The 27,285-nt window shown below is 39.9% G+C and overlaps 1 protein-coding gene across 1 annotated transcript in view; it reads left to right on the top strand.

Moving 5' to 3' along the window:
• Positions 1–25,999, top strand: part of Hs6st3 (heparan sulfate 6-O-sulfotransferase 3) — a 699,700-nt gene extending 673,701 nt beyond the window's left edge. Inside the window, exon 2 of the mRNA XM_074043115.1 lies at positions 19,027–25,999. Coding sequence (XP_073899216.1) covers positions 19,027–19,735 — 709 coding nt within the window. The 3' untranslated portion in view covers positions 19,736–25,999. The remainder of the gene's footprint in view (positions 1–19,026) is intronic.
• Positions 26,000–27,285: the final 1,286 nt, after the last annotated feature.

The following is a 27,285-nucleotide window of genomic DNA, read 5'->3' as shown; positions in this document are numbered from 1 at the left end:
AAACAAATATTCATTACCTAATGAATAAAAACTTCATTTCTTTATTACCTAGTGATCTCTTGACTCTCCCCTGTGGAAAATGAAACTGTGCTTGCATCAAGTCCTCCTCAACTCATCCTATCCTTCCGCCACATCTGTTGCCCTTACCTTCACTCTGGAAGGCTTTCAGACATTTACCTCTGGCCTTCAGTGTACCATAGATTTCTGAACTTGTTCTCTAGGATAATTCCAAAGACGAGAGATTTAAAAGCCAATGAATAACATGTAAATATTCAGAAGTAGTGTGACTGGATTCACTAAAAGGGAGTATACATGGATTCTTTCAGCCCATGCTAAGGTCAAATGGATTCTTTTCCTACACTCAATTTAGTCCTTAAGATAATGCCATGGTTGGGTTTGCTTCACATTTAGCTATAATTTCTTACAACTTTTTGTTTTTTTTAAGAGTTGTTAACTGCCTTTGTTTTTAATCTTATGGAGAGAAGGATTCTCTGCTTTTTCCATTATTATTATTTGAAATATTTAAAAATTATTAAAATATTTTTTAATTATTTTAAAATTTATTATTATTTTAAATATTCCATTATTGTTATTTAAAATATTCAACCTATGAATTTTCATATGTGCTGAAAGAGAACCAATTTCCTTTCACAGACTTTGTTCTTAAAGATATTCAAGTTGTCATCCTTCTAAATCCTTCCCTTGCAGACTCAGTTAACTCCAAGGTCTTAGACTTAGATACCACCTTTTTTATGTATTCCTTTTTATTTATGTAGAGGTATTTTCTTCTTTTTTCACAGAGAGTGTGTTACTCTGAGTACTGCCTAGATGACTTACCTGAACTTACACTCTGCCCTAATCTTGTTTATCTTTAAGGACAGGATGTCTGTAGGCCAGAAGTTCCCTCCTCTGGTGGGCTGGCCAAGACTGGTTAGACTGGCAGATGGCTGCCAGAAAGGGATCATACAGTCTCCAACTTTACCATCCCATCTGCATGCTAAATGACACATCTTCCAATGACATGAAAGTAGACAGTTGCCATGGTAATGACTGAAAAGAACCATAAAAGGAAGAAGTGCCCAAGTCTGGGAAAATTTCCACCAATTCTAGAAAATGTTGGAATATTCTCCTCCTCTATTAGTTTTTCCCCTCCCCCACTTCTTTTACTCTATATTTATAACCTGCCAACCCTCAAGGGTTAAGATGTTGATTTGTGAGTTTATATCCCATTTCTCCTGTTCTTGGTCAAGAATAAAAGTTTCCTTCACTCCTCAGTTGGTGTTTAGTCTTGTTATTTCTAAGAGGGAAAAGGACCCAGTCTGGGGGCAAAAGCTCGTAGCAAAGAAATAAACTTCTTGAGCATATCATTATTTTATATTTACCTATTTACACATGATCAATAATATGAGTAGGCATAAAATTCAATGTTTAAAATCATTTTCCCTTAAAAGTTTGAAACAACTGATCTATTGTTTCTTATCTTCAGAGTTCTGATGAGAAAACTATTGGCAATTTTCTATAGGTTTCAAATCTTCATACTATCTTTGGGGCTCCTGAATTCCATAGGCCTTTTCAATTTGAACATGCATGTATTTTTAGGCTTAAAATATTTTGGTTTTGCTTTTATTATTTATTCTCTTTTGGTTTCTTGTTTCCTTTTTAGTCTCTATGGGAAATTTTTTTCTAGATGAGTATCAGACTATAGAATCCATCCCTTTATCTCTTTTCTCAGTTTTCCATGTCTTCTCCCTTCTCACCATAACTGGTAGGTTGCCTAGACTTTATCATTTTTCTCATCTATTGATTTTTTTCTGGCATATCATTATCTATCTATCTATCTAGTTAGATAGAGAGATGTAGGTAGACATACATATGTGGACATATATATAAATGTAAATTAATTTCTAAGAACACCTTATTCTTTTTCCTGCTATCATATTCTTGTTTAATAGAGGCAATAATGTCTCAGGATAATCATCATAATGTTTTAAAAACCCTTCAATTTCTTAAGTTACTACCACCTTCAAACAGTTACTCTGTCTAGTCCCTTTCTCACAAATATTTAGCATTCTTGATGGATTTGTTCATATTTATAGATAAAGATGAGGCTCATTAACATGGGTATCTACTGCAGGCTCTTTCTTCCATTGTCTTCATCTATTTCTCCTAAAGCTTCTGTAACAAAGGTATCAAAACTGAGTAACTTGAACAACAGAAATTTAGTCTCTCACAGTTGTAGATGCTAGAAGTCCAAAATTAAGGTATTAATTGAGTTGGTTCCTCTGAGGCTCATGAGGTAGAATCTGTTCCATTCCACTCTACCAGCTTCTGGTAGCTTCGGGCATTCATTGGTTTGTAGATCTCTGTGTTCTTTACATCTTATCCCATGTATACCTATCTGTCTCTGGTTTAATGGTCTCATATTAACTTGATTTCCTACAAAGGTCTTATTTCCAAGTAAGGTTACAGTCACAGGTGCTGCTAGTTAGGACTTCAACATCTTTTGGGGCCCAAACCAATCCATCACACTTTTCAGGAGAAGAGGTGTGATCAAGTGATTTATTGTTATTTTAAGGTCAAAATGTATTCCAAAGTAATACACTTTAACTTGCATAGATGGTTTTGTCTAAAAGCAAAATGCCATGAACTATTAAGAATCTGTACTTTTCTACCTGCTTGATGCTTGCCTCTGTTCTAAGGAGCTGCCTGCATCCTAGCTGCTCTTCTGGAGAGGCAGGGATCTGAGTCAGGACTGAGCTGAGATTCCTTGATCTGCACACCTAAGCCCCAGACTATACTTAACTCCCCAAGTTGCAGCTAGAATGATCTAACAAGGGAGGCTCTAGTAGGAGATCAAAATGAGGACATGAATGACAGAAATTCTGGGATAGATGTGGGATAGCATGGAAGTGACTTGTAAAGTGGTGAAGAAGATGGATTTAAATGAAAGTCTGGTTGTATCTGAGAGTCATGATTGGGCTATTCCTAAACCCTAGGAGGCACCTTTCAAAATTTTGAAGAGAAATGACTGATGCAAATTAAAAAAGAGCTACTGCTATGTAACCTGGGAACTCAACTTGGGGAACCACTAATTCTTAAAATGTATTAGCTGAAAATCTATGCAGTTCACATCAAGGTTTGTGTTAGAGGCACCTACCAAACAGTGAGTAGAGCTCATGAGAGAGAAAGCTTTGGTGTGCAGAACAAATCTGGCAGAGGGTGAGGGATGGTGTTTGAGTCAGAGAACTCTTCCTGAACCAGGGATTGACTGCACTAATGATGACATGATGACTCCTAATTTCAAGGAACATATGAAGGTGAGAGAATAGCAACAGAGTTGTGAACCATGCTCACCTTTCTTTGGGACTATTTCCCACCCCATTAGAGAAAAGGAAGTCACAAAGATTCATTTCAGTTCAATGCTCAGAGGGACTTTCTGAACTTGCACTCAGGCAGTTTGGGCATTTTAGCTACTCCAGTAGAATGTCTTACAGCTAGATTTTCCCTGTGTAGGGGTGATAGGTAGTATTCTACCTTCTACTGGTGCTACATTTCCAGTCTGCTCTTATTTGCTCCAATTTTGCCCAAGTGCAACATGAGATTCTGCCCCTATCTTGTGACTTGAACAGGAAATTAAAACACATCTTGCATTGGAAGTGTCTTTTGTGGTGCAGACTGTAAACATCACCATACCATCAGGCTCTCAGCGGGAGCTGAATGCCTCCAGAACTAATGGATCTCTCAAATTCCCAGAGCCCAAGGAAAGGGTCATTGCATTTTAACTGCAATGTCACCCTCCATGGCTGTCTGGGGGTACATGATGTGGGAAAGGAGGCGGATAGCCTTTAAAATCCATTGGAGGCCAATGTATTCCATTATATGCACAGTGCTTCAAATTCAGTTTTAACCTTTTATGAAATTTGCAGTGTTGGGATTTTTTATGCTAGAGCAGACACAGGAAATCACAGGTGCAACTAATTTTGGTTTTGACTTAAAATCACTGTGGGCCCTTTGAATTTTTACATGAAATTCTCTCTTTAACTTGAGTGTAAAGTGTCAGAAGTTTGTAGCTTGTCTCTGTAATACACATGTATAGGTAATATTGACTTGTGGAAATTAATTACTAAAGAAACAATTCTCTGCGCTTACTTAGAGTTTGGGAAGATTCGAGAGCCCCCTTGTGGCTATAATCTACCTAAACTGAAAATTGATCAAAAGCTTTTAGCTGTTTTGTAGTTGCTCTTGTTTTTCTTGATGTTTTCTTTCCTTTCTCTTTTTGTTTATATATGTTTGTTTGCTTTATGGTTTTGAATTATTTTTCATTTAGATAAGCATCAACATAATACACTTATTTCAATGGGAGATGCAGAGACAGTACCAGGAGTCAATGTTGAAGGAACTGGTGACTTTTATTTTTCTGATCACCCATCAAGAGAAATCCTAGGTGCAATGGGGCACTAACAGGCAAATGCACAGAGCAAGGGAATACAGTATGTTGCTCTGCTTCTCACAGGGTTTCTCCTCATTTTTAATCCATGTATTGATTGCACAAATTCAAAAGTCACCTCTTGCAGCTCCAAGCTACATTTATCTTGAAAGTCTTACACTATTTTCTCAGATTTACATATAACAGAGGAAATTGGGGAAATCAGTGTCTCATTTGAGTGTTTTAAAATCTTTAAGAAATGAATCTTGAAAGCTATTACCTCTCTAATGCCTCAATCATGCCTGAAGAAAAATATTTGCAAGTTAAGGTCACTAGGCTCCACACTTGAATTGATGAAGGGAGCACCCAAGGCAACGTTTAGACAGAACGAATTGATTTTTTTTGTGGGAGATTTAAATGATCATGCACTTATATATTTTTTTAGCTTTCTGCCATTGCTTTTATTAATTAGGCAGAATTACAGCAGTGTTTTGGAGCCTACTGCAGCTGAAAGATCCCGTTAAGTGTCCATGTGGTCAGCTGGGCTTCTGGAGGAAGTCATGCTAATTATTGTGAACAAGTGGATTTGGGAGAGAATCTGGTTAGGGCTCCACATTGCTTCCAACATAATTTGGTTTCCCCTAGATTAGTTTGTGGACTGACACTAGCATCTAGTCACAGATGAATTACTAGTCCTGTGTGTTGTTCCTAGCACAGAGACAAGTGTTGTGGATGGGAACTGAAGACAAAAGGGACAAAAGAAAATAAGAGAGAACCCCTGGTGTTTGGGTCTAGAGAGAACATATGAAAGTTAAAGCCGGTGTCTGTTCCATTTTGCCTTCAATGCACAGGTGTAATTAGCATAACAGCAGTTACTCCGCTTGGTCAGAGTGATGCAGGAGACTGGTGCACAGATGATGCTGGCCAAGACAAGACACTGAGGAGCAATAGCTTCCTTCTTCAGGAGCTGCAAGTTTTCAAGCTCCTGACACTTTATTTCTTGATTTTTTTTTTTAATGTGGAGCTTTCATCATGTACAAGATGTAAAAAGCTACAATGATTTTATTAGAAGGACCCAGGGTCCATCTTGAATAAGCTCATCCTGGTCAAAATTGGATATTTTTTAGTATCAATAAGCTCAGAGGCTACACTATATTGAAATTTATTAAATATATTTGTTCATGAACTAATAATGATATGAAAATGAACAAACAAATAAATAACAACAACAAAAAGCCCCATTTGGAGGATTCTAAGAAAACAATCCATTATTTTGAAAACCACAGAATAAAAGGAATCAAACATTCATCTGCTCTTCCTATATGAACTATACTTCAGGATCCCAAAGTATGCTAAGAGAAGAAATGATAGGATGGCTATGCCACCGTTTTCAGTCCTTTAATGAATGTCATCAATGGGTATTGGTATCCTGAGAAGACAGACAACCAGATATTACAAGTGCACCCAGGTCAAAATCCACACCCATCCTACTTAGAAATAAGAGTTTATTATTTCAGGATGCTTTTCCACTGTATTTAAAAAATACAAGAAGGTCAATTTATATTCTGGTATTTCTGTCTCATTCTTCAGGTCCCCTTTTTCAATAGGTTTAAAAGAGAAGATGAACTAATAAGTATATGTCTATGTTTGGAGTGAAGCTTAACTTGAAGAACAAAGTGTTAATTTCATATTTTCCTTCAAACTCTTAACTAAGGTGGAGCCCAATAGGGAGGAATGAGATAGTCACAGAGGACTGGATCGGCTCCTTGAGGTTACTCTGTGTTTTGAGTCCATTATAACCTAGGGTAGTGTTTGGCATGAATTACATCATTAACAATTACTTTTAAACAGGGAAACTAACTGAGTACAGGAGCTGAAGAAGTAAAAGGGAAGGCTGAGCCCACAATGCCTTACTCTAGTTGACCTTAGGAAAATCCTTTCATGCATCTCATGCTCAGTTTCTTCACAGGTGGAGATGGAATAAGAGTCATTCCTTTGCTGCCTCTGACATTATCACATAGTGAAGTAAAATGAAATAATAGATGAAGGATCTTGAAAAGTAAAAATATTACATGAATGGAAAAGTAGTATGAGCTTTTAAAAAAATCATTATGCAAATTGCTTCAGAGTTAGCACTTCACTGTGTTTGATGGTTATGAGGCTCTGATGTTTGTGGGGAAGAAGAGGATGTGGAGTGTAGACTCTGCCCATATTTTAAGGATTGACTAGGTCTTAGCTACTACCAGACCCTGAAGATTCATTATTTGATTCACCATTTCTCACAACCCTAAAAGCATGTTTCCCATGGCAAATAAAAAAAGAGGAGGAAACTAAGGTCTCAAAAGATCATATAAGCTAACTTGATCACATGAAAATGAAGTTGTCAAGAATCGGAACCCAGAACTTCCTGCCTGGAAGCCTGTGTCTTTTCCACAGCATCCTAAGTGAACTTTCCAACATGCTTGAAATTCTGCCCTTACAATCTGTCCCAATGAGTGAGTTTCACGTGTACTTTCCTAGACTTTTCTCTTCCTGAATAAAGGACTTGGAATAGCCAACTTCTGGATCCAGCAAGCTTCTTTGAACACTTTTTGAGTCTTTGTAACATTTTGTGCAAAACAAGACCTATTTCAAAGCCCCAAAGAGAATTACAGGGTTACAGGCGCGAGCTTTGGCTTAATCTGAATTTTCTGCATAGCTATTTCCAACATTCTTTATTGTTCTGAGATTACTACAGCTTTTGGCTTCTAGATTCCTTGGGAGTTTTAAAAACAAATGTAACGGCAGTGATTCCCTGTTGCCTGTAATACCCTTTCCTCCATGTAAATTGTCATGCAGTTTTGCGGGTGTGCTGAGGAGGAAAATCACTTCCATGGCTTCTGCTAAGCTGTAAGCATCTCCAGAATGCTCTGGACCCCTGAGCTCCTTTGCTGAGATAAGACATAAGCCCGTCACCCATCCTTCCTGCTTCTTGTCCAACCCTGTCCTTGTTATATACTGCCTCTCTTCCCTTTCTGCTGCCTACTCCCAGGTAAACACGATCCTTCCTGAGATACTCACTTTGCTTCTACTGCTTTGAGTTCAACAAAGTCCAGGCTACTATGCCATTAAGTCACAAACTGCATCTCCAAGACAGCCTGACTTTGACAAAAGGGCGGAAGAGACTGTCAAAGCCACCTCCACTTTGAGAAGTCAGACATCATCTGAAAGCCTGTGTAACTCAAAGTTAGCTTTGATGGCTAACTTGGTCAATATAAGAACAGTACTTGCATACAGTTAGCACTCAGTAAACGTTAGCCATTACTGTTATTCATCTCAGCGTCCTTTTCACGTGGAATGGCCCATATTTTGAATTAGTTTTCTCCTCAGTCATTACTAGGAAATGCCCTCCGAGGTACTCTTTCTTTGAGGAATAGGATTGGGTTACAGTCTCTCAGGAATTTTAATACGCTAGAATGAATATGATGTCCTGAGAGCAGAATGTAGGAATATCCTAAAACAGAAGAATCCTTTATGCCAGGACATGGCAAGAGATGATTTAAAAAAAAAAAATTCTTGTGAGTTTTAGGAAACACTGCAGCAAAGCTGTCAAATGTAGATCTAAATATTGGAGCATGTGCCTGGCTCTTAAATGTCCTGATTCACTTTTCCTTTCCAAGTTGGCCAGCTCTGAACAATTGCAAAGGCATACTTTCTACACTGTGTAATTCTCACATCCCCTAAAAGCAGCGCCTGAGAAATTAGCTAAGGAGGGAGCTCGGCTGAGCACAAACGCCTGATAACACAATCGGAGTGTATGATCTGCTGTTCTGCTTTGCCCGGCTGGGATTAGAGCTGCGAGGGGACCGAATGGGGCCTTATCACACTCGGGGGCGGCTCCAGGACCCAGGTGGAAACCTGCATGCATAAACCACAGCTTTGCAGAGCGCCTAGAGATGCTCTCCTCCCGCCCAAATCCCAGCGATGCAGCGCAAGGCAGGGCGCCTCTGAACCAAATAATCTCGAAAGTCCCTGAATAATGCATGAGAGCAAGGCCCTCTCTGGCACATTTGGAACTGTACTGGAAGGAACTGTACTTGGCAAGATAGCAAAAACAAGCCCCTGGAACGTGCATTCCCTGAAATTTATTCTTACGGCAGCTACTTGGGGAAAAGTGGAAGCAAATGTGACATCCAGCAGAAAACCATGGCATTTTAGTGACTGTGAGTCTCCCAGGTTCCCTGTGAACATAAGGCGGTGTCATGACCAGATTTAAAATTTTTATTCTACTGATAAATACAGCCTGTTCCTCCAGGGAGGTAGGGGGCCTGACTGATCATCATTCAGAAATGACCTATATCTTCCTGGAACTTCTTGTTTCCTGCCTTTATTTGATTGGTTTAGAATCACGTGGGGCTTTGGCTAATTAAAGTTAGTGAACACTTAGACATTGCAGACAAACTGCATCTCCAGAAGTTGTTTCTTTGAGGACTGACACTGAATAGAACCGGGTGGGAACCTCTGCCTTCTGATCCAGATGTCAACTTTAATATGGTGGCAGCACTGAGGACTGGGACTGGATCCCACAAATGTTCAGTCTCTAATTTGATATTCCACATGCTCATTATGTGAAAAACAAACAAATCTTTTTCCAAAAATGTTTTTCACCATCGTGTCACAAATCCCAACTTGACTGTCCTGAAGATGGCTATCCTGTTCTCAGCAGGACACTTTCCTGCTCCAGGAAGGAGGGGCAGGCGGTCTGTCTCCCAGCTCTCCCATGGCTTCAGGTAGCCATGTCCCCTGACACCCAAGGATGTCAGGCCTCCTAGAGTGGCCCTGTCTGCTCCTACTCTCCCTATGATCAAATACATCAATGGAAACTGTAATTAGGTGTTTTTGACAATGAAATGGGAGTGATTTTCTTGACTCAGGATCTACTTCTAGGAATTTATTCTCTTCACAGTTATTTATGGCTTAGGATGCCCATCACATTCTTCCTTATAATACTGCCAAGATAGTGTACCTAATTATGCAAAACTTGGAGATTAGTCACATAAATTATCCATAAATGGAATATTATACCCTTATAGAAGAACATTGTACTCTTGTGAAAGAATAATAACTAACTTGGAAAAATATCCACCTTGTATTTTTAAGTTAAAAACACAAGCTAAAAACATAATGTACATTATGATCTCAAATCTATAAAAGAAAGAAATGAGTAAGTGTGTGTATGTGTTCAACTGTGGCAACTTGAATATTCTTTATTTTTACTACTGTGCATGTCTCACATTTTCCATAATGACAGCATATTGCATTTCTTACTGGGAAAAAACAATCAATAATTTAAAAATAAAAACCAAGACTAGCTTCATCCTAGCTCTTGGGGCTTTCAAGTTATCAGGTTTGTAAATAGGAGAAGCAATGCTAAGCCTCTCTCCTCCAGAGGGAAGACTGGAGGCAGGCCTCTCACTCTTGGCTTACCAAGAGAAAACAGTCAAGACCCCTGGACAGTGAGTAAAATAAAAATGACTTGTCCCAAAGGGTCTGGCTACTTTGTAAGTCGCCGTGAGGGAGAAGGTAATGGTGGTGTGGTGCATGCTGCGATGAGACACAATGCTTGCCTTCTGTATACAGGAAGATAACAACACGTGTGTGTCTCCATTTTCTTTTCACAATGCTGGACATTCTTGGAACCAATCACTCTGACACACACCATTGTCAGCCTCCTAAAGTTCTTTATTATGATACTTAACAATCATAGTTTCCAATTTCCCCTTTGCTTAGAACATCATTCTTAAATTCCTTAATTTGTTTTCAGGGCTTAAATAAAAGGCTTTTTCATCACTGTGTCAAAGGACAGTCTGATTGCAAAGTGCTCACTGCTGCGATTCTCCCTATCAGATACAGTACCATGCAGATAATTCTCCACACAGATAATGAAGAATGGGCAGCCCATAATGAGCATGGGCCACTAAAGAGAGTCAAGAAATTAATTCCATTCTGAGCATTTGGAAAATGATTCTAGCACATAGTACGACAGGGAGGAGAGGGCTAAGTTTCACTCAGTAAAAATGTACACTTCAGCCTATGTGGAGGGTGGACCTGTCACCTGTGTGCACCCCATGGTGAACACTAATGGTCTCCTGCAGATGCCCCCAAGTCTACCTTTTGCAATCACTGTGTTCTTCATGAGGCAGTGAGGTTTGATGAAACTTGAAGATGCATGGAAAACTCATTTCCAAGACTGTAGGGCCAGAGGAATAAGGAGGAATTTGTTACTTCCTGTATATTTCCCAAGATTCAGAAATCCCTAAAACAATGGCTGGTAAAAGTCATATATTTATTGACCCCACAGATGTTAGCCAATGGAACACCGACTGTGTTAGGTCAGGTAGTGTTTGTTCTGGGGGAAGAAAGGAGGGTGTGGTTCCATCTCTCAGGCTGCATGAAGCCTGTTTATTGGTTGCTAGAATAAAAATAATGTCAGGTAGGCTCAGGTTTTGGAGGGGGAGGGAGGAAAAAAATCCCTCCCACCAAGGACAACAGAGATGGCTAGGTGAAGGGAGAGTCTAACTGATGTGGTTTTTATGAACGTATAAAACTGTAGAGTGTAGAGATATTAATTTTGTTGCTTGATTTTTATAAGGGTTAAAATACTAGTGGAAAGAACATAGCCCTTAAACTTCCAAGACTAGCATTTTGTAAATTTTTTTACTTGTGTCCCCATTGGATAGGCAAGCTATAGTCTCATAAAAGTGAATGTTTTTGAATGACCATGGGCAAAGTGATTCCAATGACTTATGCTTGTTATTCTGATGAGGGTACTGGTTCTGCTCTTCTCTATTGTAGTATTGAAAGTGAGAGACTGGATGGAAGGAAATAGAGAGAAGGACAGAGGTAGAGAAGAACGCTGATAATAGGGAAGAAAAGAGGGCAATATCTGGTTTCTTGACTCTGTCCCTAATTGTTTCATCCCACACTTGCAGTTCTGGGTTTTACCCTATAGTGTCTTACCATGGCTGCAGAACGTCTCTTTTGGTTTCTACCTTAGTCCATCTTCAATGCTATTACTAAATGAATCTTCCTAAATCAACCCTTATCCTATTTTAGCAGTTCACAGTTCCATTCAGATCAGAGCCCAGGGAAATTTTATCTCAATCCCATGACAGCTTATGCCTGCCTGCCATCCATTTATTCCAAAGCAAACACAGAATGGAACACAACAGAAACCTCCTGGTCTAGCCGGTTACTTGATCCTTGAATGTGTGGAGAGCGTTCTGAAATACTCTTTGCCTGCTCCTTACCTCCATAACTCGCTAATTAATCACTTTTTCTACCCCACTACTGCTGACAACACTTGAGGGCATTTTATTCTTCTTTATTTTCTCCACATTTCCTAGAGCAGTTCCTTACACATAGCAAACCCTCAATAGCATGTGTTAATTAAATCACTGTCTAATTAAAAAAAGGAAGCAAATTATATGATAAGTTGCTATGTGAAACATAGATTCTTGAAGCAGTAAGAAAGAAAAGCAGTAAGTTTAATATTAATAAAGAAATTAAGTTGGTACTAATTACCTATTGTACGATAATAGTCAACATTTTGCCTTAAGTCTGTGTTGACTATCTATCTGTCATCATCCTTACATTAAAATGACAGACAGTATTAGAAAATTCTGTATCTCTTTATGTACACATTTTCAACATTAAAAAATAAGGTCAGATTATTTTAAGAGAGAAAAGAGAGGCATATTTACCAAAAGCAATGTTAACCTTAATTATTAAAATACATTTCATGTAATCATCACTGGTTTTTATCTAGTGATCACTTATCGAGCGGAACTTTGTGCTATTTGATGCTGTGAGATGTGAGGGAAAAGTGTGCTTCTCAGAAAGGAACTTGAAGTCTTGGATGTGACCAAGACTTTTTCATGAAAGTAACCAAGACTTTTTCATGAAAGTTACGAGTGTGACAAATGGTGCAGGAAACCCCATAGGATGGAAAGTCAGGGAGGAAGGAGATAAGCCTTGGGCTGTTCCAGAAAATGGGCAGGAAAAGGTGAGAAAAGGAAAAGGTTAGGACTTTCATAGGTAGAGAAATATATGGTATTCTTTGTGAAGTGTCTAGAATTCTTTAATGTGATTATCTTAGCAGAGCAAGATGCTAATAGTGCTTCTAAACTATAGATCTCAGGTTTTTGAACTTGAGTAAGCAATGATGGCCCATATGACAAGGATCAGTTGAAATAATTATTGAACTAACACACCTGTTCCCTAATAGTTCTGAGTACACAGGTATTTGGAATTATTACCCTGTGGCCCCAAGGATGGCAATTGTAAAGAGCTCCAATTGCTTTGGTTATCTTAAATGGATTCACCCAAACTTTGACGAAGTGGAAGACCAGTGGGAGATCTGTAGACAGGATATTGTCACCAAGGCAAACAAGGTTATCCGTCTTAGGAATTGTTCTGGTCCAGGGAGATTGGCAGAACTTTCCCTTAACTTGTACTTCGCATTCTTCACCTTATCAAAAATCATTGTGTGGCTAAGATCTGTGTGGGCACAACAGCTTATTAATTTTAATGACCCCCTCCCCAATGCCCAGCCCTACTGTTTGGTAGATAAGCCAGCAATTGTTTAGAAAGTTTTGAATGAATGTATAGATAAGTGAAGGGAGGAGTAATAGATTACTTAACTTTCTTTCCTTATCTGAGAAGAGTTTGTCTTAACTGTAAGGATAAGCATATGAACAAATGATACCCTGGCTAGGCTTAGGAGATTGAGTTGAAAAGGAATGGGACTCAGTGAGGGCCCTGTTTATTGTGCCCCCACAGCCCTTAGGTGTTGTTTTTCCTTCCTTTCTATTCTTTGTTCTATGTTTTAAAACAGACTTTTCCCTTCCATTGTATTATTGAACAAGTGAGACCTAAAAAAATAAAATTATAGATTTCAGTAGTACTTAATCCTTTAAGTACTTGCATTAGAGACTGAATTGGGATTTCAGGAGCAAAATAAAATGAGTTTCCATTGTTCTGGAGAAGGGGGTAAGTTAGCAGCTTCCCAAAGTACCAAAGTACCTGAGGTAATCAATCAACTTATAAGGAAGAAAGGTTTATTTTGGCTGACAATTTCAGAGTTCCTCTTGAGGCCTGTTCCCTTAGGGCCTGTGGTAAAACAGCATATCCTGAAGCGGAGCAAAGCTACTCACCTCGTGATTGTCAGAAATTGTAAGAAACAGGAAGTGGCAGGGTCTCAACAGCCTCTTTGAGGACACACACCCAATGTGTCCTCAAAGACACATTCAAAGAGTGTGTCCTCTCTCTAGGGCCCTCCTGTTAAAGGATCCACCACCTTCCAACAGGGCCAAGCTGAGGACCAAGCCTTTTACCCCTGGGCCTTGGTGGGGGCAGTGGGACATTTCAGATCCAAACTATAGCAGGAGGAGATTTCATGAAATGGAGCAAAGCTTGTCAACATTGAAGTCTGGATGTGTGGCCCAGAAATAAAATTGTTTTATTGGCGATTTTTGTTGTTTTCTGTCTGAAAGTAGAGAAGCAGATCACAGTAGAAGGAATGATTAAGTCCTCAGTTGCCATTTTCTTCATTCATTCAGAGTTCTTCAACCCTTGGTTTATTTTTTCTATTTTTCTATTTTAGTATTGTGATTACTTTTCTGATTAGAAACTAAAATACACATGAGAATGTGTGTTATTAAAGAAATTCTCAGACTGGAGGCATGGCTCAAGTGGTAGTGTACCTGCCTTACAAGTGCAAGGCCCTGACTTTAACCCTCAGTACCAAAAAGCAATTCTCAAATGCTAATTGAATCCAGAACCTTGAGCTGGGACAACTTGTATTTGTCAGCATTATGTCCCATTGGCAACGTGATGTTGGAGTTTGCTTATGTGTTGACTCCTTTGGTTAGTAGAACTCAAAGATGTTTGGGACTTACTTCGCTCATACGACATCACCCTATAATTTCACTAGGTATTGTTAACTGTGATGTTAAATGAAATAAAGTTAAACTTGAATCCAAGACCATTTGAAGTTTAAAGCATTTTCAGTCAGTTTTAAAGTCATGTCGATCCTCACTAGAACAGAGGTACTAGAAGCTCTATGTCCAGTTTTCCCAAATGAGACAGTAGCTTCATTTTTCCACCAGATTCAATATTTATGTCACCAAACTTCATAATTCATAGCTCCAAAAACCTCCAAATCTTAATGTTATTTTAAAAATCTGGATCATGTAAAATTTGAGGCACATCAATGAGACTGAGACTTAACAATTGATGGTTGTTGGCTTTTTTGTTGGTGCTGTTTAAATCCTTTTGTACATATTCTATTTTTTCCAAATAACAGGGAATTTGGAAATTTTCCATTGTGGTCTAATTTGACCCAATTTAAAGATTCTTCTGATTTAAAGTCTTTTGCCCTATGTGTTGGGTATCCTTAACCCACTGAGTTATGTCATCATCATTATCATTAATGTATTTATTATATTGATTATGTAATTTTTTTATGAAAAGAAAATCAGTTTCTTCAGAATTAGAGCACGAGTAAGTCCTCAGGTAGGACTAAAGCAGGATCAACAGCAGCCTTGCCTCTGTGTCCAGCAATAGTGACATTCACTCCATGGAAAATGTTCTCTTCATGGAGCCCAGAAGCCATGACAACTGTTTCCTGCTTTTCCTACTGACCTTTTAGGACATTTTCTTCCACCACTGAAATTCACATTCCTTCACATTCAAAGACAACAGTGTGATATAAAATGATGACTGGCAAATGAGGACTCAGGCTGTGTTGTTCTTGGCAGTTTCAATAAATTCTTCCTCTGATGTAAAGGGAAGTGAGTGTTACTTAAGATTTTGAGTTTAAAAACTGTCTGCTTATGTAGTGGTGAGTCTATACATTCAAAACAACAGAGTATTTTGAAATAATAGGGTTCATCAGTTCTTTTTTAAAAGAAGAATAGAAACACTCATCTTTTTTGTGTTTTTTTCTTGTGCTGGGTAGGGGTACATTGTGGCATTTACACAAGTTCTTGCAATATATCATACTTGAATTCACTCCCTCCACCATTCTCCTGTATCCCCCCTGCCCTTCAATTCCTGGAACAGTTTCAACAGGTCTCATTGTTCCATGTACATACATGTGTACACAGTGTTTGCACCATGTTCTCCTCCATGACCTTTCCCCACTTCATCTCTCTCTACCGCTACCAAACTTCATCCCCTCCCCACATCCGAGACAGGATCTGTTCCACCCTGTTCTTCTCCAATTTTGTAAATGAACAAAAAGGACATCTTTTTGTTTAAGATAGCTATGCAGGGAATTTCCTAATGACATTTCCATGCATATATATTATAACTTGAATTGGTTCATCTCCTCTATTTTTCTTCATTCTACCATAGCTCCCTTCTTACGGTGGCTTCAACAGGTTTAAAAATTCTATATTCATTCTTGTATAGAAAGTATATCAACCATATTCTCCTTCTTAACTTCCTTCTTTTACCCTCCCTCTCTTGTATGTGACCTTATTTTTTCATTACTTTTAGTGGTATGTGTTTTTTTTTTCCTGTCCAGTTTAGTTTGGCCATGTAGAAAAAGTACCAGGGTGAATATCTGCTATGGTATGAAGAATTTTTGTCTTCATGATCTAAAACCAGAGCAAAGCAAAATCAAAAGTTCTTTTGAATTAAGTCAGAGCTGATTAAATCCAAGTTCTGCAGGTTACTATGGGCGTAACCTTAGAAAGGTTACTTCATCTCCTCAAGTTCTTAGTTTATTCAATACTAAGTGAAGCAAATAAGGAATGTACACACAGCTCATGGGGTGTGGAAATGGGCTAGACCCTTAGCACTATGGCTGCCACTGAGCAAGGCTGTATGTAACATCATGGATCTTGGGAGCTAGTCTATGGGGGAAAGCTTTGGGTGTTGAAGCTTTTCAGTAAGTTTATCTAAATAAAAAATGTCATCATTGCAATTTAGACAAAATTAGAAAACTTTTGCCCTCAAATCCCAAAAAGTACTTTTCACAAGTGCTATAGGAATAATCAAATGACTTGAATGAAGTATCTGCATTAAATTGAAGACACACCTCCAATAATTTGTTCTCCCCTGGTGTATTTTTGAGCACCTGCAGGTACTCTTCCCCAGAGAATTAGGAATGAGTTCTTTTCCAGTGGGTTAGCTTCTCTGTTGAACTTCTCACTGTCTTCATTAACACTCAGTTAATACACATAGCCAAAATATGACATGGTTTTCCTTTTTCCTCTTCTCTCTTCACCATTGCTTTTCATTTCATTTATTTTCAGTTCTGTTCTTTTTGTGGTATCAGGATTTGAACTCAGGGCCTCACAATTGCTAGGCAGGCACTCTACCACTTAAGGCATACCCCCAGCCTTTTCATCATTCTTTTTAAAGCAATGGCAAAGTGTCCACATCAAATGTGATTTTTGGAGTGGGTGAGAAAACAGCTTTCTTCAGCTTTGAACCTGTTCTGATGTGTTGGCCTCCATGTGATACAAGAAACAGAGATGAAGGGCTGGGGGCATGGCTCAAGTGGTAGAGCACTTGCCTAGCAAGACAAGGACCTGCGCACCCACCTCGGTAGAGGTGCATGTTGTTTGACTGAAGGAGGCAGGATGACTTCCAAACCCCTCTATTTTTAAAAATTTTTTTCATGCAGCTTAAAATATCCTTTGATTAAAATACAGGGTCAGACACATTGTCACTTACTTCTAAGTGCAAAATAAGGAATGATTCAGGTGAATAATACTTACAAGCGCTTGATAACAGAGATTTGACAAAATATGACATGAAGCAGTGAAAACAAAAGTCATCCCTCAACAGATTCCCTGTCTATCATCTCTCTCTCTTTCTCTCTCTCTCTCTGTCTATCAAAATATGCATGTGTTTATTTTAGTGTGAGGTTTTTTTAAAGAGCAGACACTAAGATGAACCCAGCAGAAGTGACCTAGCTATGTCCCCACCCCCTGGGTGCCAAGTTGAGGGCAGGGATGCTGACAATAGTGCTCTCCACACTGTAACCACCTGGGAGCACCCAGACAAACCCAGCTCCAGCCTTGGTTCTAGGAGTCTCTGCAACACCCAGTCACTTGTACAGGTGACAGGACAGGCCTGGGCTTCTTTTCAGAGCATTTCAGAAGCACTTTTGTGTCTCCAGGGAAACTCCAGGTTAGTATGATTAACCCTAGATTTCTGGAGTGGGTTTGTTTAGAGAGTAAAGACAGGACGGGAACCGAATTGGAATACAAGTGACTTCTGTGGAAGGGCAAAGGGATAACTCAGAACTGGAAAGACAGTTTGGAGGCCTGGTGTCCAGCCTGCTCCTCTGTGGTGTCCTTTCTATGGCTTCTGTGATAAATAGGCCTCCAGGCTCTGCTTGAACACTCCTGGTGATAAGGGTAGAGCAGGCATTACTGTTCTCTGACCCCATCAACTTCTTAGTCCAGAATAGCAATAAGCAGAGAAAAAATTGTCCAGGTACTATAACTCATGACTGTTATCCCAGCTCCTTGGAAGGTAGAGATTAAGAGAATCACAGTTCAAGGCCAGCCTGGGCAAAAAGATAGTGAGAGTCTATCTCAGCAAACAGGCCAGCGGTGTTGATATGTATACCTGTAATCGCAGCTAAGTGAGAGGCATAGGTAGGAGGATTGTAACCCTGAGCAAAACACTCAAAACTCAATACCCTGTCAAAAAGATAAGTAAAGCAAAAAGTGTTGGGGGTGTGGTTCAAATGGTAGTCCACTTGCCTAGCAAGTGCCAAGACCTTGAGTTCAAACCTCAGCACTGCCAAAAATAAAAACTACAGGGAAAAGATGAAGGAGAGTTGGGTTGTGCTCTTGCTCTTTCTAGTCCCATAACCTTGGATAAATCATTTCACCTCTTTGCATGTTTCTCTCCTCAACATTGCCCTTTCCACTATAAAAGTTTGTTGTAAGAATCAAATAAAATATCAGATGGGTAACAAGTTTTTTAAATCATGGCGATTTCTCTAAATGTGAGACAATATTGCCAATGGTGTTTTTTAAGTGAATGATTGCTGAATGAATAAATGATCCATTTCCCCATCTTATCCCTCTCTACTCTTAAGTGGGAAGAAGATCAACAAACTTAATATTAAAAACTGGTGTCACCACACGCACAGGAAATTAATGTGAGTCAGCTCCCTGTATAGCTATCCTTATCTCAACCAGCAAAAACCCTTGTTCCTTCCTATTATTGCTTATACTCTCTCTTCAACAAAATTAGAGATAAGGGCAAAATAGTTTCTGGTGGGTATTGAGGGGGTGGGGGGGAGAGGGAGGGGGTGGAGTGGGTAGTAAGGGAGGGGGTGGGGGCAGGGGGGAGAAATGTCCCAAGCCTTGTATGCACATATGAATAATAAAACAATAATAATAAAAAAAGCTGGTGTCACAATGGAAACATGCACACATACACCTGACAGTTGCAATTCAGGCAAGGGATCCCCCTTGAGCATTTGAGAGAAGAGCCCATTGACTCAGTGCTGATGCAGAATCACAGAGGTTCAGAGTCCCAGTGTTAGAATTGTCCACTGCTGACACTCTGCCTTTCATCTCTTCCAGAAACTTCTACTACATCACAATGCTGCGAGATCCAGTATCACGTTACCTGAGCGAGTGGAAACACGTCCAGAGAGGGGCCACGTGGAAAACCTCTCTCCACATGTGTGATGGAAGGAGCCCCACCCCGGATGAGCTGCCCACCTGCTACCCTGGGGACGACTGGTCCGGGGTCAGCCTGCGGGAGTTCATGGATTGCAATTACAACCTGGCCAACAACCGGCAGGTGCGCATGCTGGCGGACCTCAGCCTGGTGGGCTGTTACAACTTGACTTTCATGAACGAGAGTGAAAGGAATGCCATCCTGCTGCAGAGTGCTAAGAACAACTTGAAGAACATGGCCTTTTTTGGGCTGACCGAATTCCAGAGGAAGACACAGTTTCTCTTTGAGAGGACATTCAACCTCAAGTTCATCTCCCCCTTCACTCAGTTCAACATCACCCGGGCTTCCAACGTGGAGATCAACGAGGGCGGCCGGCAGCGCATCGAGGAGATCAACTTCCTAGACATGCAACTCTACGAGTATGCCAAAGACCTCTTCCAGCAGCGCTACCACCACACCAGGCAGCTGGAGCACCAGAGGCACCGCCAAAAGAGGAGGGAAGATCGGAGGCTGCAGCGGGAGCACAGGGCCCACCGGTGGCCCAAAGAGGATGGAGCCACAGAGGGCACTGTCACCGAGGACTACAATAGCCAAGTGGTGAGATGGTGACCCCCTGCCGGCTCCTCTTTGTGACCTTCCATTGCATTAGCATGGAGAAGTTGGGCCATGCTGAGAACCTCTGGCCATCTCGCTGGACACGGCTTGATTTGGACATCTCTTTGTCTTCGCGTCTGTCCAAATGGAGACTATCCACGTCGTCCTTTTTTTTTCCTTGGCATTTTCCAATCGGTGATATTAAGTGGGGTAGGAGTGCACTGACCACTTTAGAAGGTCAAGGAGAGAGGCAGCAAAAAGGAAATAGTCCTTGTAGTCTTTGCAGCATCACAGGTGACAATTTGGGTTGACTGGAAGCCACAGAGGCACACATGAAAAGCCAAATTAAGGCTTGGATGCTCTGCTGAGACTGGCCTGTTCATACTGTCCCTGTCATGGAAACATTGGTGTAAGAGGGAGAGAAGGACCCTTTTGCCCGAGATGAGGCTTTATGCCAACTCTCACCTGGCTGTTGAACTTCGCAACCCTATTTGAATGAAGTTTGAAGCATAAGGAGTTGTTTTTAAACAAAATCACTTTATTGTTGACCATTGCTAGAGATCCACAGCCTACAAGTGCTGGCGTCATAGCCCTAAGTCATGCTTCCTTTCTGACTTCGAAGGGATAGGTGTGGACATAGAATGGTTGTGACCTTGAGCAATGAACACTGGTAGGGCATTTTGGGAAACTTGTTTATTTACTAATGCCTAAGGAGATCATGCTTTACCAATTTTAATCTTCATTATAAGGAATGAATGATAAATTCAGAGGGAAAAAAATCAGGAAAAAAAACTATGTGTCTAACATTTTCAAACAGCTATGAAATCACAGATTTTAAAGAATATTTCAGAGTTTAACCACTTTGGAGCAGTCACCTTCTCTGATATGGTAGTAGCTGGGTTAAAATTCTGCTATCACAAAAGAAAATGTGTTTAAAAAATGACTTGGCCAAAAAAGTAGGATCTTAACTAGCATATACACAAAGTGTAACTGAATATCAATGATTTGGTCTAGGAGACATGGAACACCATTCATGAGAGATTATCTCAAAGGTTCAACAAATATCCCAATAGCTGAATATCTCTAGCCTGATAACTCTTTTTTCTTCTCCCATGCTCTGAAACTGTGGCTACAAGCCAGCAAGTCAGACAACAGAATACGGCAGTGGACCCAAAATATGGTGTATTGCCAAGGGCTCTTTATTTTCACTCTTCCCAGTCACAACTATGAATTTTATTGATGAACAAAGGGGAGGAGTAGGGAGGAGAGAGTAGAAAGCCTTTGCATCACATCCAATTGGGAGATCAGAAAGTTTCACAACACATTGAAATGATCAGCCCCTTCAAGAAGCTGAAGGCAAAATGAGTGAGACCCCTTAATCAGATTGAAAAGCCATATTTAATCAGATTGAAAAGACATATTTGATGTTTAAGCCAGCTTTACGTAAGCCACTTTTCAGACTCCAGAGTGCTCTCTCTGGGGTGGAGAGTCAATCAACCCCGGCGTTCACAGAATGCCTACTGCAGAAAGGAGCCCAGCATCTCCATCAAATACACATCTGCAGAAATGGCCTGGTTGCTTCTCTCACTGCCCTCGGTTTCAGCTGTGCTACAAGGGAAGGCATTACCTTGTGTTTCCCTTGTGCTACCCACTGAAGAAGGCCCTGGTGAAACCTTACATATATTCTGCACACCAAGGTAGATCTTGTTACTCTCAATTTCATAGATGAAAGTCAAAGCCACAGGCGATAAGTAGCTTCCTCATGGATTATAAGGTGGGCCTCACTGACTGCAAACATGAGTACTTTTACTCCATCCTTCTGTCCCTATGGGAGAAAGGCTCAAGCTGCCAAAAGCTTCCTGCCAATCATGCAAGAAGCCAACTGTTATTGCCCTGAAGTATTTGTCCCTGACCCATGGAGATGGCACAGTTGTGACAGCACCAAGCTAGCAGTGACCCAGAGAAGTGCTGCCTGGGGGTGAGTCCCCTCTGCACCACAAGCTCATCAATTTAGCTGAGATCAATGACTTTTTAGGCAGCTGTGCTTTTTTGAGTGACACACAAGAGTGAGTTAAAAAGGGTCTGTAAATATGACTTGGTAGTTGGAAGAGATGAGTGCTCACAAAATATTTGAAGAGTCTCCCTTCTCATGATTTGTTTCTTATGAAAGAGGAGTGCAATGGGCATAATGTTGTTGTTAAGATCTAGTGTTCTGCCCAAAATAGAAAGCTACAAATTACCCTTCTACCTGCCACTGTGAGCACGCACACACACACACACACACACACACACACACACACACACACCCCAGTGTTTTGTCATGTAGAAAATCAAAACAAGCTCAAAAGCATCTGGATTGTTTCTTTTAAACCCACTTTACATTTTTGGCAGGACATTCATTCATAGCTGAGACTGGGAGGCAGAGCCTCCTACTCTGAACTTCACACTGTTCCTTGGGCACCTTGGGATTTGTATCAAAGGCTTTCCACTGCCTTGTTGCTGAAGGCTTGATGTGTGGCACTCCACTTGAGACCAAATAGTGGGATATGCAGGGGAGAAGTGTCTCTTTGTGCTGGCCTCAGGCCAGCGTTGAGCAAATGAAAAAGACTGACATGGCTTCCTCCTCATATCCCTCAGTTCTAAAACTGCACACTTGTCATATCCCTGGGGTCTTGTGTTGATAGAAGTGGAGAGGTAGGGATGCAGTGTGTTCTCTGAGAACTGATACACACCTCCAAGCTCAGTGGCACTCAGGGAAAAGATGCTGGTGGAAGAAACCTGGGCCTAATGATCTGTGGGAAGTTAGCAGTTGTAATGTCCTAAACCACATCAACTCCAAGTACAGGTACATTAGTGTCCAAGAAGAGGAAGGAGAGAGAGAAAAGAGAGAGAGAGAGAGAGAGATAGAGAGAGAGAGAGAAAGGAGGAAAAGAGGGAAGGAAGGAAGAGAAGGAGGGAGGGAGGGAGGAAGATCCCTAGAGAATTCCACATCACGTAAACCCCTGAAATTCCAGGCAGACATTCCTTCCCTTCTCTTGCAATGGCCATTATGGGAAGCAGACGGGGATGTGTGCATCTTCATATGTGCACACATGTGTGTTTACATTTTATTAAGAACTAACATTCCCACTATTTTTGTCTACCTCTCATTTTTGGCAGCCTACTATGGGTAACTGAAGAAAAAATTGATAACCTTAACAATATGTCAGACAATATTGAAGAAATTATGTGTTATTGGAAGTTATAAAGATGTGTTTCTTCTCATTTAAAGGAGATAATTTTGTGATAAGTAGTTTGATCAAAGGTTCGATTAAACTTTTAAAGTAACATTTTCAAAGGTCTGAGTGAAGAGAGGATAAATATTGTGGGAAAAGTCTACCAGATAGACCTAGCAAGGAGGTGGGTATAGGCCATTGGAAAACAAATAGTAAGTATATAGGGTAGGATTCCAATTTGAATGTCTTAACACAAACACTCAAAATAATAGTTACCTAAATAAGATTGGAGCTATTTCTCTCTCACTTAACACAAACTGGTGTGATTGCTGTCATATGGATATTACCAGAAACGCAAGTCCTCCTACTTCATTTTCATTCTGATCCACAGCATCCATCTCATGGTCCACGATGGCTGCTGTAGCTCCTGCCATCCTGTTCCATTTAAGGTACTAGCAAGGAAGTGGAAGGAAGTTACACATACTCCTTCCAGTCCCATCTTATAGACTGGAACATTAGCCACATCTAGCTGCATAGAAGTCTAGAAAATATCTTTTCTTCATTGTCAGGTGCCTTGATAAGTGTGGGGCACTGTTATCAAAGAACCTGTAAAAATTAATACTGATGAAAATTTAGTCTCTGACACAAAGGGAATTAAAAAATACTCCAATGCTTTTCAGTGTTATTTATTTCTTTATGTGTTTTACAAAGATAAGATTGAAATTCATATCTTTGTGAAGCATTTAATGCCTTTCAAAACATTTTTACAGCTAGTATTCATTTGGCCTTCATCCTCCTTGTGTGTTAAAGTAGGATTTCTTGTATTCATTATCCCAAGTGATCATTTAGAATGAACGCTCAGAGATGTTAAAAGATTTCCCAAAGACTCATTCATTAGCCAGAAAGTTGCTCAGAGTCCCAGTCTTTCCGATTACTTCGTACTGCTCAACATCAGTACTGGGGTTGGAATTGCAAGGGTATGAAATCTAAATCTTTATTGATTTTTATCATCTTCCCTCACCTTGTTACAGAGTTGCAGTGACCTAGAAAATATCAAGGAGAATGGTGGTGTTGACTCTCAAGTCTCTGCCTCCAGTGAGAGGGCCTCTCATAGAAGTGAAATACCCAAAAGATGGTCAGTGGGGGAGATGTAGAAACACTCAAACTCAGGGGAGACATTCACACACCTCCAGCTGGATGTCTACCCTATTCAACCTCAAACTATTCAAGATGGAGTCTGAGGGAATTGGCTCGCAACTCTGTAGGGAAGCTCCGTGTTAGAAATTTTCAGAATTGGTAGCTGCCTATTAGGGATGTCTGAGGGGTGATCAATAGAACCCCTGCTCATAAAATCTCTCCCTTTCTCTACTTCTCCTTCCTTAGGTCTCTAGTATTTTATCCACAACATAGCTTTGATTTTTAGAGGTTTTATTTGGTGTTAAATGAGTTCCTTAGCCTATTTGCTGGAGAGAGGAAATGCTTTAAGCTGTAATAAGCTAACATCTTCACACAGAGTTTAGCTGATTCCTTTCCAACCATGATCTCTGGCTGAGAAGAAGGCCTTATATAATGGGATTGTGCAGAGATGGGAGACTAGGTGGAGTAGGGGTAACTATAGAAGACAGTGGGATCCTTGAAGGGGAAGCAGATCTTTTTCAAAGATGAAAGTAAATAAAACATGTTTCAGGCAATATTAAAAAATAGAAAAAGACTATGATGCAGTTTCTGTCCTCAAGATCAGGGCAGGTTGTAAACATATGGACTGCAATTCCTTTAGCCATTTAGAAGAATAAGGAATGGAGCTCTTGGCACCACACCAGAGCACTGAAATGGCTTTAGGTACTGAAAACTGATTTAATTGGAGGAGTGGGATCAAAAGAAAGCTGGGTTGAACCTAGGAAAGAATACTCTAATATGATCACACCTGTGACTCTAAGATTTTCCTTTCCCATTGTCCTTGTGCCTCCACTGGCCAACACAGCTTCAACTGCAAGCCTCCAGGCTGGATGGCATAGCTGGTGACCATGGGGAGCTTACCCACTTGGGATCATCTGGGCAGCAAGCAATGGTTCTTTCCCAACACTGTTGGCTTTCTTTCTTATCTTGTTCCTCTGTCACTACTGGACACAAGCCAATGCCTGCTTTTCTCTCACTACATTTGCCTGAACACATCGGAACCAATTCTCTGAAACTTTGAATTAGCCCTTCTGGGAAAGCAGGGGGATTCTGACACCTGTGTGTTTTGGAGCCTGGTGGATGGAATGGACCCATCTTTACAGCACATTGACAGAACTGACCTGCCTTGCAGAGGTGCTGAAATTCCGAGAGGACTGGCCAGCTATGAACACCAGCAACATCTGCAAGACAAAAGACCCTGAATTTCCAGGAAAAGATTCCATGTAACCTAACAGAGTACAGGCCCATCTGAGATCATGGATGCACAGATGTTCCTTGAGCCTGTGTTCTAAGTTGTCTATGGGAAAGACTTCAATTGTCAATGTTCGGCACATTGAGTGGAACCTTTGTGAATTACATGTTCTGCTGCACTATGGGAACTCATCAAAGGGCCAGATGTCACTGCTGAAATCCTCAGCACTGGCTGGGAAAAGCAGTGATCTGATGAGCAGTGTTTTGTGCAATTTAGTCATTGTCACGCTTGTCTTCCAGCTCCTTGTCATTTTTTTTGTTGTTTTAATCATACGGTTATCTTTTCATTTCTTCTTATTTTTTTTCAGAAGATATTTCTGGATTTTCCTTACATTACTGTTATTTTTTAAATATACCAACTCAATGTTAGAAATAAAAATTTGGATCTTTACCTGGTGGCCCATTTTAGATGTAAAGGTAGTTATTCAATAGATAGTAAATTATTTCTCCTAAGAGATATTTCCTTTTGTTTCTGTGCAATAATATGTATGAACTTGGTTATTAGGAAATTGTATTGTGACATTATCAAACTTTATTGCTATTTAAAAATGATAGTTTGTAGAACTGAGGATTTCCATTGATGTGAAGCACAATTTAATGAATAAGTTAACATATTAAACTGTTGTGATGTCAAGAACAGTGGCTTTCCTCTGTGTTTCTGTCAGAGACATCTTTGCAAAATGAGAAAACTTAGTTAAACACCTTCAGGGACTTATGGAAATTGAATCCACAGGATCAGCTTAGTCAAACTCTGAAAATCCATGCTTTGGATACAAATGTGGTTATTGGATGTGAAACTTGAAAAGCCATAAAAGACAAAGAAAATATGGATTGGAACAATTTAGAGCCTATGAGGCCAGGTAGGATTTCACAGGCTCTCAAACACATAATCTCCTAAAACCATGGTTCTCAGAGCCTCTCCCCTTCTCCACCTACCTCAACACCTTGAAATCTGCTTCAAACTGTGAGGAGCCCTCCTGGAGATAAGGGGAAGAGGTGAAGAGTTGAGAAAAACCAGTAAGAGAGAAAAAGGGATCAGCTCAAAGGATTGGGGGAATTCCATCTAAAAGAAAGACAAAGAAAAGGAAGGAAAAGAGGGAGGGAAGAAAGGAGAGAGAAGGACAGAACACAAGAAGAAAAACACAGACAACAATAAAGAACACTAACCTGGGCTTCTACATTAATTCAATGTGTGTAGTTCACTGTGAGATTTAAAAAAAAAAGCTAGTTCTATAAAATAAGCAAAAAAGGAGAAAATTCTAGTAGAGAAAAATGTTCATCCATTTATAAATACCTTGAATAAATTTATGATTTTCTTTTTGTTCCACAGAAGTGGAAATTGTAGATTCCTTCTTTGCTTATGGGTGAGACTTTTAACTAAGGAAAAATGTCATTTGGCTATATCTCCCTAGTTAGTGGAAATTGTACAGAAAAGGAACTTGATTTTAGAATAATTGAAGTAGCCAAAAGAAAGCATCTAAAAGACACAGACACGAGAGACTAAACACACAGAAATATTAAATAGCCTTTACCCTTTTACCTAAAAGAAGCACTTACAACTTCTTGGTAGTGTCACCTTTCTCAGTAACTGCAACTATGGAAAGTGATGCAGTGACTGATGGTCAAACACCTGTGGTGTCAAAAATAAGATTAAAAAAATGTGGAATATGCTGAAACTCTACTGCCAGTACAATAGTGTTTTATTCTCACAGACTAGTTTTTATATCAAGTAAAAATTTGCAAGATAATGAAATATAAAATAATCCAACACAGTTATTTCTTTGATAAACAATGTCAATTTTTATGATTACTAAGAAATATACAAAATCTTAGATAATTTGGAAAATACAAGATACTTAGAATCTATACATTATAAACATCATGATACTCTGAGATTATTTTGATCTGTTTCCTTCCAATTTT

Source organism: Castor canadensis, chromosome 10 (genome assembly GCF_047511655.1).
Source record: "Castor canadensis chromosome 10, mCasCan1.hap1v2, whole genome shotgun sequence".
NCBI lineage: Eukaryota > Metazoa > Chordata > Mammalia > Rodentia > Castoridae > Castor > Castor canadensis.
This window is presented reverse-complemented; position numbering and strand designations above follow the sequence as displayed.